Source organism: Nanorana parkeri, unplaced genomic scaffold (assembly GCF_000935625.1).
Source record: "Nanorana parkeri isolate BGI_ZX_2015 unplaced genomic scaffold, ASM93562v1 scaffold569, whole genome shotgun sequence".
NCBI lineage: Eukaryota > Metazoa > Chordata > Amphibia > Anura > Dicroglossidae > Nanorana > Nanorana parkeri.
The window spans coordinates 500,063-513,086 of NW_017306837.1; the positions used below are offsets into that span (position 1 = coordinate 500,063).

The 13,024-nt window shown below is 39.0% G+C and overlaps 1 protein-coding gene across 1 annotated transcript in view; it reads right to left on the reverse strand.

Moving 5' to 3' along the window:
• Positions 1 to 13,024, reverse strand: part of LOC108791708 (transmembrane channel-like protein 1) — a 44,192-nt gene that overhangs the window by 10,492 nt on the left and 20,676 nt on the right. The window contains exons 9-16 of the mRNA XM_018562266.1: positions 12,704 to 12,846; positions 9,779 to 9,923; positions 9,029 to 9,223; positions 7,335 to 7,514; positions 6,981 to 7,133; positions 5,569 to 5,697; positions 5,039 to 5,106; positions 2,148 to 2,387 (exon numbers count right to left, since the gene is read on the reverse strand). Coding sequence (XP_018417768.1) covers positions 2,148 to 2,387; positions 5,039 to 5,106; positions 5,569 to 5,697; positions 6,981 to 7,133; positions 7,335 to 7,514; positions 9,029 to 9,223; positions 9,779 to 9,923; positions 12,704 to 12,846 — 1,253 coding nt within the window. The remainder of the gene's footprint in view (positions 1 to 2,147; positions 2,388 to 5,038; positions 5,107 to 5,568; positions 5,698 to 6,980; positions 7,134 to 7,334; positions 7,515 to 9,028; positions 9,224 to 9,778; positions 9,924 to 12,703; positions 12,847 to 13,024) is intronic.

The window sequence follows — 13,024 nt, forward strand, 5'->3', positions numbered from 1 at the left end:
GGCTATGCAGACAATGTCCTAGCAGCGGTTCCTCCTCCAGTGTCACTGAAGTCCTGACGGATGAGACTCTCTGGTCTGCTGTGAGTTTGGGGGGATGCACTGTTATTCCAGAACTGTCAGTGTCACCTGTGCGTTGTTACCCCAGCAGGGTCAGTGTCACCTGTGCATTGTCACCCTAGCAGAGTCAGTGTCAACTGTGCGTTGTCACCCCAGCAGAGTCAGTGTTACCTGTGTGTTTTCACCCCAGCAGAGTCAGTGTTACCTGTGTGTTTTCACCCCAGCAGAGTCAGTATTACCTGTGCAGTGTCACCCCAGCAGAGTCAGTGATACCTGTGCATTGGAATACACATTTCAAATATTAAGTTGTAATAGTGTTAAAATAAAAGTGGGTGCACTGAAGGACCCAGAGGGATGGCCAGTGGACAGACTCAAGGGGACAGCCAGTGGACAGGCCTGTGCAGTGTTTGTAGGGAGATGGGGGCCCAGGCTTGAATCTGTGTAAGCGGCCCCAAAATTTCTGATGGCTGAGCTCCTGATAGGACTGCTAAGTGCCGCACGGGTAGACAGCACATGAAGTTAGGAGCTCAGTGGATATCTGGCAGGATCAATGGGCATTTTTTTGCACATATTGAACATATTTAGTGTTACAACATGTTTTTAACATTTAAAAGATCGTAAGGGATAAAAATAGAAGTTGCTTAATCTTTTTACAATGTATTTTTTTTCCTTACATCTGGAACACTAAATGAACTCTAGGCACTGCCCGTCCAGTACATTTATTTAATGATGTATATTTAGAGTGCCTCTTCAACTGGACAAGTTATATACAGTATGTGTGTGTGTGTGTGTGTGTGTGTGTGTGTGTGTGTGTGTGTGTGTGTGTGTGTGTGTGTGTTATCTTTATAGATCTTTTGATATATCCTTATGCAGATCTTGTAATCTAATGCTGTTTTATGATTATGATGCTATACACAGTACTATCTGATGTATCCTGTAACATCATCACCTGTCAAAAAAACCCTGACAGCATTATGAATGGACAAATCTTCTATGAAAATCTTCCACTGTGATTGAAAATAACATAAATGATGTGCTTTTAAATATATTATGACAAGGCAACAAGTGGTGTTATTTTAATTAATTTTCATATCAAAAAAGACTGCCATTTCAGATGAACAGCAGCTGGCTCATATTTGCAAAATGTTTCAGTTATCAGCAATTATGAGGACCCCTACGGAAATATATAATAAATACCTTGTTGGTATAGAAAGGTCAGTATTTCATTTATTTAAACGAAAAAAAGGTTCTGTTGTTTGATTTTATATGAACTATGCTAATGTGAACCTATAGTCATAACAGTGCCATCCTTTTAAATACTGACCTCTTGAATTTCAGAACACCAAGCACTGCGTTTTAGGATGTGAGCAGGGATGTGTTTGGAGAAGGCAGGAGAAGTGAACAATCTAGGACAACATAGCTGAACTGGAAAGTGAGCTAAATTGGAGAATCTTTCCAAATCAGCTATTTTGGCCTAGATTGTTCACTTCTCCTGCCTTCCCCCAAACCCTTCACCCTTTAGTGAAAAGACCTGTATACCGTATTTTTCGCTCCATAAGACGCACTTTTTTCCCCCAAAAGGAGGGGGAAAATGTGCCTGCGTCTTATGGAGCGACTACCTATCGCCCGACACCCGGGACATGCAGTTTCGGGCGCCGGGCGAGTAGTTTCTTTTTGTACATTCAGCCCTGTTCCTGACAAGCAGAGCTGAATGTACAGTGGGAGCCGCTGTTCGTTTAATACAAGCGATCTAAGTAGATCCCTTGTATTAAATCGAGCGGCGGCGGCATCGGCGATAGTGTCCGCCCCCCGCCGAGGTTTTCTGGGTCCCCCGTTCCTCTGCGGGACTGTGACCCGTCACGATCCCCCATAGGATCTCACCATAGAGCCCATTGAGCAGACGAAGAACGACGTTCTTTGTCTGCTCTGTGTGATTACTGAGACAGCGCCACCTGTCTCAGCAGTCACTAATTGCAGCTTCTGTGACAGAATTTCTGTCATAGAATTTCTGTCGCAGAAGCCATGCGTCCTATCATCCGGAGCGTCTTATAGACCGCAAAATACGGTAATTATATGACAGAAAATAATACCTGAATGGACCACAGTCAAAGGATGGTGGGATAGAGACGATGGTATAGATGACTGGCAACATAGCCAGAAAAAGAATAAAAAGCAACATGGCCATGTAGAAGTTGTTAGATCTGGAGGCTTTAAAGACTCTTGCATGGGGAACATTGCAGCACATTACGGCCCAACACTGTAAGTACATGGATGTATGGAGACGGAATATATTGATGGCAGGGAGGCATGGAGCATAAAATGATCCCATCCTGAAAGAAAGCATAAATAAATTTGAAACAAAGCAGTGTTCTCCTTTGTTTCTTTATAAAAGTGTCTGTACATTTACACAATTTCTTTTAACAAATGCATTAATGCTTTTTACATCATGCCCGTTATTTAATAATTTAGAAAGTAAAAATGTAGTACAGTATCCAATACCTTCATTACTATTACAATCAACTACTAAAACAGCTGAGACCAGAAGTGAAGTCACAGTGAGGTTTATTAAAGGCAAATAGGCTGTTCACTTTGCAGGAGATTTGCACTTTGCAGGGGAAGTTTCCCTTTAGTTTAATAAATGTGGTAAAGCTCTGGTGACTTCCATCACCAAATTAAGTGCAATTTAAAAAATACAGTTTTTTTTATTTTTCTTGCATGTGATTGGGTATTGTTTGCAAAGTGAAATTTCACCACATCCACCAAGCCTACAAGAAACTTAGCCTGCAAAGTGCAAATCCCCTTGCAAAGTGAACAGTCTACTTGCCTTTAGTAAATCAATGTGATACCTGTATGGGGTTGGAAAATAAGGGTGTATGTTATATTTTAACCTTTTTTGTTTTTTCAGAAACCATCAACTTACAAAAAAAAGAACTCAATAAAAGTGGAAACCCCTGCATAGCCAATGAGCAGTACATTGCAACTTTTTTTTGAACCACATGCTGCAAAGAAGAATCACAAAAGTTTTTTAAAAGGCACTTATGATTATGGAGCGATCCTCCATGGGTTTTACCTGTGGCAAATGAACAGGACCTAGAGCAAACTGTGTTTAATATAGGCTTTTAGCTTGCCACCATCCCAGCATGCAATTTCTAAAGCCATACAGTATTTGGAGGGGTCCAGTAATTACAAAACAATAAAAAGACACCCCATGAAGAGAGTGACAGAGCAAAACACCTGTGTTAGAAAGCCTAAATGGAAGTTAATATTCTCTACAATACTCTAAATGCTAGGCTAGGATTAATGAAACCTTTTAAACTTTTTTTTTTAGTTTATTATTTTTCATGTTTATTATCGAATACCATATTGTCTCTTCAATAACCCCTTTAATGCCAACATATGAATATCAAAAAAATACACGACTCGGAAAAGTGCACACCTCAAGCTATTCAACCAAGGCTTTATTTTAAAACGGTCCCTATTCTGCTTTTTTACAACATTCATTGGGAAATGATAAAAAAATGCACAAACATATTGCACAATTAAGAAACCAATTAACCTTTAAGCCTAATGTAATCTTACATATTTAGATTCTAATTAATTAAAATGCCAAATGATTAACTCACCTAATGTAATCCATAAATCTAAGCCTGCCTTACTTTTTTACAGTCTAAGAACAGCTACAGATCAACAGATTTGTAACACTATGGCCCACCTATGCCAATGGAGTGAATTTATGTGCATTTAGGTGCAGTTTAAGTGCATATGTCCCTCTTCCAATGGAGAAGAAAAAAAGTGCCAGATAAAATCAAGACTTTTCAAAAAGTTAGAACATTTTTACAAATGATTACAAGGGCATCTGACATCAGGAGCATTGGTTATCACTTCCTAGGGGTACCCCTAAATGTTTCAATACTTACCTCTGCTATCCATCAGGCTCCCACATTAGACTGATATTGGACCCCTTGACTACCTCTCTTTACGAGAGGGCTCTGATTAGTGACTCTCTGCAATGGGGAAGTTTTCCACTTCTCTTAACGCTTCCTTTGCTTCCTTCCCTCCCTTGTCTGTGTGTGTCACTCCCTCTTACCCTCCGCTATTGCACGTTTTCCCTCTTTTCCTTTTTCCTACATTTCATTATCGGTAACATATCCTTGTCCTCCCCTTGCATGCCTTTCAATAGCCCATTGGGTAAATTCCCACCGCTCTGCATATTTTTCCTGATATTGATAGTTTTGCTTTTTATTACCTTTGATGTGTTGCATAATATCCTTTTTGTGTGACTCATTTTTGCTGCCCACGAGGAACTGATTACTTGCCGTTTCTCATTTCCCTAGCGTTGTTGCTCTTCTTAACCTTTCTATATGAACATACAGTATATTTCTTATGTTCACTGTGTGTTTTCATCCCTTTGATTTTGTTTGTTTAAAATGGAAAAAGTTGTAAAACCTTAAATAAAAAATTTGTAAAAAAAAAAAAAGATATTTTTATGGCCTTGCTTTTACCTATACGGCAAATATTTGGCCATTAAAAGGGTATAATTGGAAATGTCTTTGTGTTTGGACACTTTTGGTATATGTGTCTCAAAGACTGTAATTGTACTTGTAACGATACTTAGTACAAATCACTTTTGCAGGAAAGAGTGTACAGCATGACATTATGACATGACTCCTTCATGTTCAAGCCATCTCTCTTTCTGCTCATTAGCAGAACATGGAAGCCTAGATAAAGTTGATTTTAAATACAGGTGCATGTGAGTTAAAAGAAAAATGCAAATAGCGTATCAATGGTCAATTACCCTTTTGACACTGGATTTAATTTTCATGAAGACATAATCAGAAATAGCTGAACCCATTAATTTCTCAGTCATTCTTGATATACATGAAAAACTAAGTGTAACTTTCCTTAATTTTCCTATCATACCAAGTGACAAATGAAAACTAAATATTGTACTTTCTTAAGTGTATTCTTAAGAGGTACTTACCAGATCATCCCCTGGTTGAAAATTAATCCCAACACATTTCCACTTATATCAAATTCACAATAAGAGGGCTGCAGGTATAAAGCAAAATATTTGTAATAAATGTAGAAATTAAGTAACACATTATGTACATGATAACATGCCTGCTTAGATAGGACTAATTTGGAAAAACAGTACAGGAAAAATGGAAAATGCAATTAAACTCAATTGCCTGGAAATCTAGTTGCATGATTCCTCACAAAACACATAGATTTATGTGCCGATATTCAAGAGAATAAACAACAGATTATTCAGTGATTATCACCAGTGATCCTCTTTAAACAGGAAGGCTGGGATTTACAGTCACACACAGATTCCTCTGTCTAAAATATGTGTAATTTTGAAATTAAACTTTTTCCTTTTCCATGAAAATCTAATAATACTTAATTATGTAGAAATTGGCACATATATTATATCATGATTTCATGACAAATGTAAATTTCAAATAATTTGTATATCGATGTGAAGCAATGATTATCAATGTGAATACATACCCATCCATATTCCAGATCCCAGCACCAGCAGTAATTAAAAAAACGTACAAAAACTGCTTGCAAGAAGTCACCAGTAAGAATAGTAACATATGTGGTCATTATATCATTCACAGTAAGGCGAACAAATTCCTGTAATTATAAAGAAAATTATGTTTTTTTGCTGAAAGGGACTGCACAATTTGCAGACAGATTATTTAACTTCTTAAAGGAGAACTATGAGGTGAGTGATTTTCACTCATCCTCATAGTTCTAGCCGACCTGTGGCAATGAAGCTGTCACAGGTCGGCTCAGTAGATCGGGAGGTGAGCGAACACATACCGGCGTTCGATCACTTCTTGATCCTTTCACGGCTCTCTGCCGTGACAGGGGAGGGACTGGATTACCCCCTCCCCGCTCCGATCCTCCAGCGCTGACTGGCGGAATAGACGGGTAGGGGGCGGGTACAGCTTCCTCTGCCTCTAGATAGGCAGAGCCAGCTGTCACTCACGCAGCTGGGCGGATCCAGACATAATTGTCGGGATCCGTTTCAGCTGTGGCGTCTCGGAATACGGCGAGCCGTAGCTTGCGGTATGCTGAGGTTAGGGTGAGGACGCTAGTTTGTGTCCTCCCGTTACCCTTAGGAGAACTATGGGGAAAAGCCCTAACCCAATAGTTCTCCTTTAAGACATCATCATTATATTGTATCAATATATGATCTACTTGTTAGCATAGTGGAGAGGTTGTAGTGGAATTAGAATCTGATATAGAAAATGTAAAAAAATGAAACCCTGGTTAACAAAGTATAGATATACATGAATTTGCTATCTAGATAGGGTAGACTGTTGCACTGCTATAAAACAGCAACACATTCCAGATCATACTAATATATAATACAAAGTTTTGCATATCACAGTTTAGTATGGTAAATTTAATTTGCAAGTTTTGATTTGAGCCAAACAGGTTTAGAATCTTTATCAGGTTTTTATTCATGTCAATGTCCCATTGGGGAGATTTTCCGTAACTGCTAGGGATAAGTGTAAAGTTTTCAAATTCCCTTTATCTTTCTCTCCTGGGGGGCACCTTCACTGGGACAGGAATCAAGAGTGAATTACCGTGACAGCAAAGTTACAATTAAACAACACAAACTAAAAAACACAGGCAATCCAACATCCAAGAGGTTATATTCCTCCCTCACATTATAAAAAAAGTGGAGCTCTGCTTTAAGAGTTATAGATTCTAGCCACATATGGTTTAATGTTTGCTAAATTCTTGTTCGGACAGCAACTAACCTGTCAATGATATTTGGAGACTAAATATTTTTTTTTTATATTTAGAGGTTTTTGATCATACATACTGTAATCTGTAAAGACTTATTTCCAAGCATAGGAAAAAAATCAATGTTGGAGAAACAAACCAGTTTTATATTGACTAACCTGGCCCACCATTGTCTCCCAACATGGTCCTCGAGGCACATCAGATGGATCAACGATAAAAGGAACACCTGTTGAATTTTCTGAATTTGATTCATTAAAAAGACTTGCATACCACGCTGTCATGTTATGCTGCACAATCTTTTCTTCTTGACGCTATGAAAATTTAAAAAAAAAGAAGTAAAGTTTCAGGCAAATGTAAAATATAAGGAAATATAAAACTAAAAAAATATGATAAAGCCTAAAAATAAGGTTTTATTATAAAATATTATGTAAGAAAAATGTAATTTAATAATTCCTTTACTTCATATAAATACATTATGTCACTTTTATGTGTTCTACTGCTTTTCAATGTACCTTTAGATTTATTTCATCCATCAGAGCAATCAGGAAGGTATACAAGTTGCCCAGGAATAATGCAAATATACGTCCCAGCTGCCACCTTAATGCTATACGTGGGTGATAGTTTTCCAGTCCACTAACCACATCAAACATTGTTGGGCAAAACATTCCTAGCAGAGACATGACTGTATTCACCTATTACAACAAGGAGCAAAAACATATATATTTAATGATACACATTACTAGACTAGTCTCTACATTTAGTGGAAAGACTGTGAGGCCAATTTTGTAAGTCATTGCAAAAGTGAAAAGTGCAATAACCCATATCAATTGCCATTTTAATTTAGTGAAGCCAGGCCTTTGAGTTATGAATCATGACTGGCAGCCATAGGCATCTTGCACTTTGTACAGTTATTGTGACATTCCCATGGCTAAATCCATACCTTTGATATGGGCTTATATGAAAGGAACATGATGTTCCAAGTGAAGCATGTGAAGCAACCTTAACAACCATTCACAATCCATGTAGTACTAGTGTGGTAGTAAAATGAGACATGTTTGGTTCCAAAGGGGTTACTGCATTCTGTATCAGCGCCAGACTAACCAACAGACATTAGAAACCAAAGAATGATTTAAGTGTCTGATGTTCACTCGAAACTGATATGTTAGATATGTGCAGATTTGATCTCATATAATATTACAGTAAGTATCAAAACATTTATTTGTGCACTTTCTCCATATGAAGCATGTATTCAACACTTAAAGACCCCCGAACCTGGTACTCCTCCTTCGCATGGCCTTCATCATACAGTATCTCTAGGCACAAGTAGTTTTGATATGCAGAGAACTTGTTTCTCAGGGGCTTTCTGTAGGAAGTGAATAAGAACAGTGCAGAGAGACAAGGCTGTATGCACAGCTGAAACTGACGGGGTTATTCACAAAAGGGTGAAGAGTTTGGAGAATGCAACATAGGCCAAAATAGATGATTTGGAAAAATTCTCCAATTCATCTCATTTTCCTAGATCTGGGGTAGCCAAACTCCGGCCCTCCAGCTGTGGTGGAACTACAAATCTCATGAGGCATTGCAAGGTTCTCCCAGCCACAGACATGACTCCCGCAGAGAGATGCATCATGGGATTTGTAGTGTCACCACACCTGGATCGCCGGAGTTTGGCTACCCCCGTCCTAGATTGTCTTAGATTGCTCACTTATCCTGCCTTCTCCAAACTCTTCACCCTTTTGTGAATAACCCTTTAAGTCTTTTTCAAATGAAGCAAGGAATTGTGGAATCATAGGGTAGGTGGGGGAAGTTGGGTGATTGTAATGTAGTGCACACTCCCTGTTCAGACAGAGTTAATTAACAAATTAAAGGTCTGTACAGGCATAATTACTGTAAGTGCCCCTTTGGATCAATTCATTTAAATAATATATTTTAACTACGGGCCTCTGCACACCTTTGAATGCATTAACGTGCACATTAATGATCCAGTTGTTGCAAGGCAGCTTTCAAATAGCCTGAAAATGAATGAAATAATGTAGCTGCTGTTGTTTTGGCAATATAGCACATCATGATGCACAGTGTCCTCACAATTTTGCATTGTCATATGCCATTCAATAGGTGCATTTGTTTTAACTGTATATGTGCATTGGCAGTGCCATACAATTTCACTTTACACCTAAATAATAGCATTTGAATTTAGGATACTAACTTCATTCCGTTCCCACCATCCATAGTTTTCATAGCCTTCCAAAGCAAATTGCTGGGATCTTCGAACAACAAAATAAATTAGATACCCACTTCCAGCCAATGTGCACAGAACAAGGAAGTTGGCAAGGACTCTGAGAAAGCGGACCAAATGAATGTTCTCCTCTTTTCTGTTTTCCTGTTCTTCTAAAATTGATTCCTGTCATTTTAAATTAACAATGAAAACAGGATCATTAAAACCTGTGTATATATACTAACAAAGTTATCAATTCAAACAGGAAGGATGTGTATACATGCCTTCTATATTTAAAGGGGAATATGATTAATGGGACCCTATCTGGATCTAGATAATCCCAATGATTCTTTTAAACAGTAGGGAATAAAAAGGTGTTGTCCACACCAACCAATCAGGGTTTTGTGTAACACCTCCACTTACGTCAGTTTCCTATTTCATCTTGTCAGAATAATAGGTCTAGGCTACATAGTATATTGTCTTTACTGCAACTGATAATATCCCTTTGCTCTTTCAATGGCATGGAAAATAGAAACAGCCCTTTCTTTAAACACTTACAAAATCTGCTTTACAAACTGTTGTAAAAATAAGGTTTCACAATACAACATGCTTAGACAATCAACTAGAAAGGTATGCCAGAAAGGATTAAAGGGGTGCTACTAGAGGCTGCCATACTGGAGGAATGGAACAGTCATTTCTACTTTAGTACAAATTCACAGAGATTGACAACTTCTTTCTTACTTTAAAGCTTGTTGTTATGGATGCAAATTTATTGTCAGCTGTTTCTGGGTTTCCAATCAAGAAATCCCAGCTTGTATACATTTTCCAGCTAAAATTAAAGCTGTTGTCATCCCCTCCTCCATCATCATGTGCATTTTTAGCCATCCTGTAAGAATTGTAAAAAGACAATCTCAACGTATGAAAAGAAAAATGTATCTAACTGTTCAATCCAGCCTGAAAAGTTTCCATCACCAAATTTTTCTGGTCAAAACTTTTAATCAGAAGTTGAACTACATTTAATGTCTTCCACATTGAAAGAACTTCTTTCAAATTAAAAAAGTAAGGTTATTGGTATTTTAAAGGCTATACTTGCACTGAAAGAACACTTAGGATGCAGTCCAGAACCTGACATTTTTTTAAACTACACTATATTACCAAAAGTATAGGGACACCCCTCCAAGTGATTGGATTCAGGTGTTCCGTGAAATTTCCTTGCTACTAAATATTCCACAGTCAACTGTTAGTGGTATTATAATAAAGTGGAAACTGGGAACAACATCAACTCAGCCACGAAGTGGTAGGGCACGTAAAATGACAAAGCGGGGTCAGCACATGCTAAAGAGCACAGTGTGCAGAAGTCACCAACTGTGTGCAGAGTCAATAGCTACAGACCTCCAAACTTTGTGTGGCCTTCAGATTGGCACAACAACAGTGCGTAGAGAGCTTCATGGAAATGGTTTCCATGACCAAGCAGCTGCATCCAAGCCTTACATCACCAAGTGCAATGCAAAGCGTCGGATGCAGTGGTGTAAAGCACACCGCCACTGGACTATAGAGAAGTGGAGACGTGTTCTCTGGAGTGACAAATCACACTTCTCTGTCTGGCAATCCAATGGACGTGTCTGGGTTTGGTGGTAGCCAGGAGAATTGTACTTGCCTGATTGTATTGTGCCAAGTGTAAAGTTTGGTGGAGGGGGGATTATGGTGTGGGCTTGTTTTTCAGGGGTTGGGCTTAGCCCCTTAGTTCCAGTGAAGGGAACTCTTAAGGCATCAGCATACCAAGACATTTTGGACAATTTCCTGATCCCAACTTTGTGGAACAGTTTGTGGATGGCCCCTTCCTGTTCCAACATGACTACGCACCAGTGCACAAAGCAAGGTCCATAAAGACATGAATGAGCGAGTTTGGGGTGGAGGAACTTGACTGGCCTGCACAGGAGTCCTGACCTCAACCCGATAGAACACCTTGGGGATGAATTAGAGCGGAGACTGCGAGCCAGGCCTTCTCGTCCAACATCAGTACCTGACCACATAAATGCGCTTCTGGAAGAATGGTCAAACATTACCATAGACGCACCCCTAAACCTTGTGGACGCCTTCAAAGAAGAGTTAAAGCTGTTATAGCGGCAAAGGGTGGGCCAACTCAATATTGAACCCTACGGACTAAGACTGGGATGACATTAAAGTTTGTGTACGTGTAAAGGCAGGTGTCCCAATACTTTGGCCAATATAGTGTATTTTACATCAGTCCCGGTTGACCAAACTCGCTGACAACTTAATGTATCCTCCAAACTCCCACACACATTAAGAATACTGTCAGAGGAAGCCAATTAACCAGTATGTAGTTTAAATGTGGAAGGAAATTGGAGCACATGGAGCACACACACATCAAAAATATATGAATCCAGAACTGCAAGTAAAGACTGCTACCCACTGAGCCACCATGCTTTGTACAGATTAAAAGGTGAACATATTTTTTTCATTTATAATGAGTTAATATTATGTGACCAGAGTGATTCTTTTTAATTTTTTTAAAGCAAACATGTGTAGTTTCCTCCCCCCAGCAACACATTCGCCATTTCCTTGCTTCCACACTGTTCCGGTGAGCTTCCAGAAGCAAAGAAAACACCCAGTGCTTCCAGGTATGGAGCAGCATGTCACTTACTGGTACTCTCAGGGTAATTGGTGGCTTAGCCCTGTGTAAGCTCTGACTAGAGCATCTTGGACTGTATTTCCTGTGATCATCGTGTGGCTGAACAGGTCAGTGGTGAGCAACTGAAAGAGCATAGGCTGCAGCATTATATGTTGTTCACTGTTAATTAAAAGGGAACTCAAACGTGAAGTTTTATACATCTATAAATGTTGTTTTTGCCTTAGCAGTAAACTGAAATATTGTATCTTTTGCCTTTTGCCTTACATTTCTCCTACAAAATATCAGTGCACTTCCTGGTAAGTGAGGGCACCTAAGCACTCCTGTGCCTTCAGTCTATTAGCTGTATATTTGCAGTGTGAGATCTAAGGTACTGTTGCCTCTGACTGCTAGACTCAAGATTTCTAAAATGAAATTTGATGATGCTCACTGTTCTCTTTGCTTGAGGCTTTCACATGAGAAAACAAAACCTTGCCATTACCAAGTTTGCCATCTCCACGCAGGTACACATTACAGAAAAAGACATGATAAGTGACTAGTCCTTTTTCCCCTGCCTGCCTTCTTTGGCACAGCTGCCAGAGTCCAGTTCCTTGTACCTTGTATTCTCTCAATAGTTCACTGAATACAAGGCATTCTGTGAATGGACAAAAGAGGGGGATAGGGCAGACAAATTACTACTACAGCCACTGTCGGCCAGAAGCACAGCTTTACAATCCGGCATGAAAGAAAGTATGATTTGTTCTCTATACAAAAGCAATCTGGACATGGCATAAACATTAACAGAGGTATTTTTTCCCAACAGATATGACCAAAACCTTTCTGCCTGGTGTTCCACTTTAAGTTGCAGTTAATAGATAGATTTGATGGGGCAAAATAAAATTATATGAAAGGGAGCTTTAATTTGAGCTTTGTGTTGTATTTGCCATTGGAGTAACCGCTATCAGTATTCATAGTATTCTTCATCTATAAAACAAAGAATATGGTGATCAAGAAAACTTAAAATGAACACGACTTACGTTCTAATTACAACCATGAAGCTGTATGCAATGGTGCCAATCCCAACTAGCAAGTAAGAAAGAGGGAGCCTAAACTGCAGCCATCCAATGGTTCTTTGACTGTTGTAATATCCATAGAAGAGAACAGAATACTGTGCAAAACCCTGAGGCACAAATAGAAAGCTTACATCAAATACCAACAGCAGAACACAAGCCTACAATTAAACATTACTGTGTTCTGACTACATTGTGCTGTGGCTTACTGAAAAATTGTTGTAACTGTAGATCAAGGTATAAAAGAAAAAAAAGATGTTGTCAACATGGCTGGTGTGTGGGGCTATT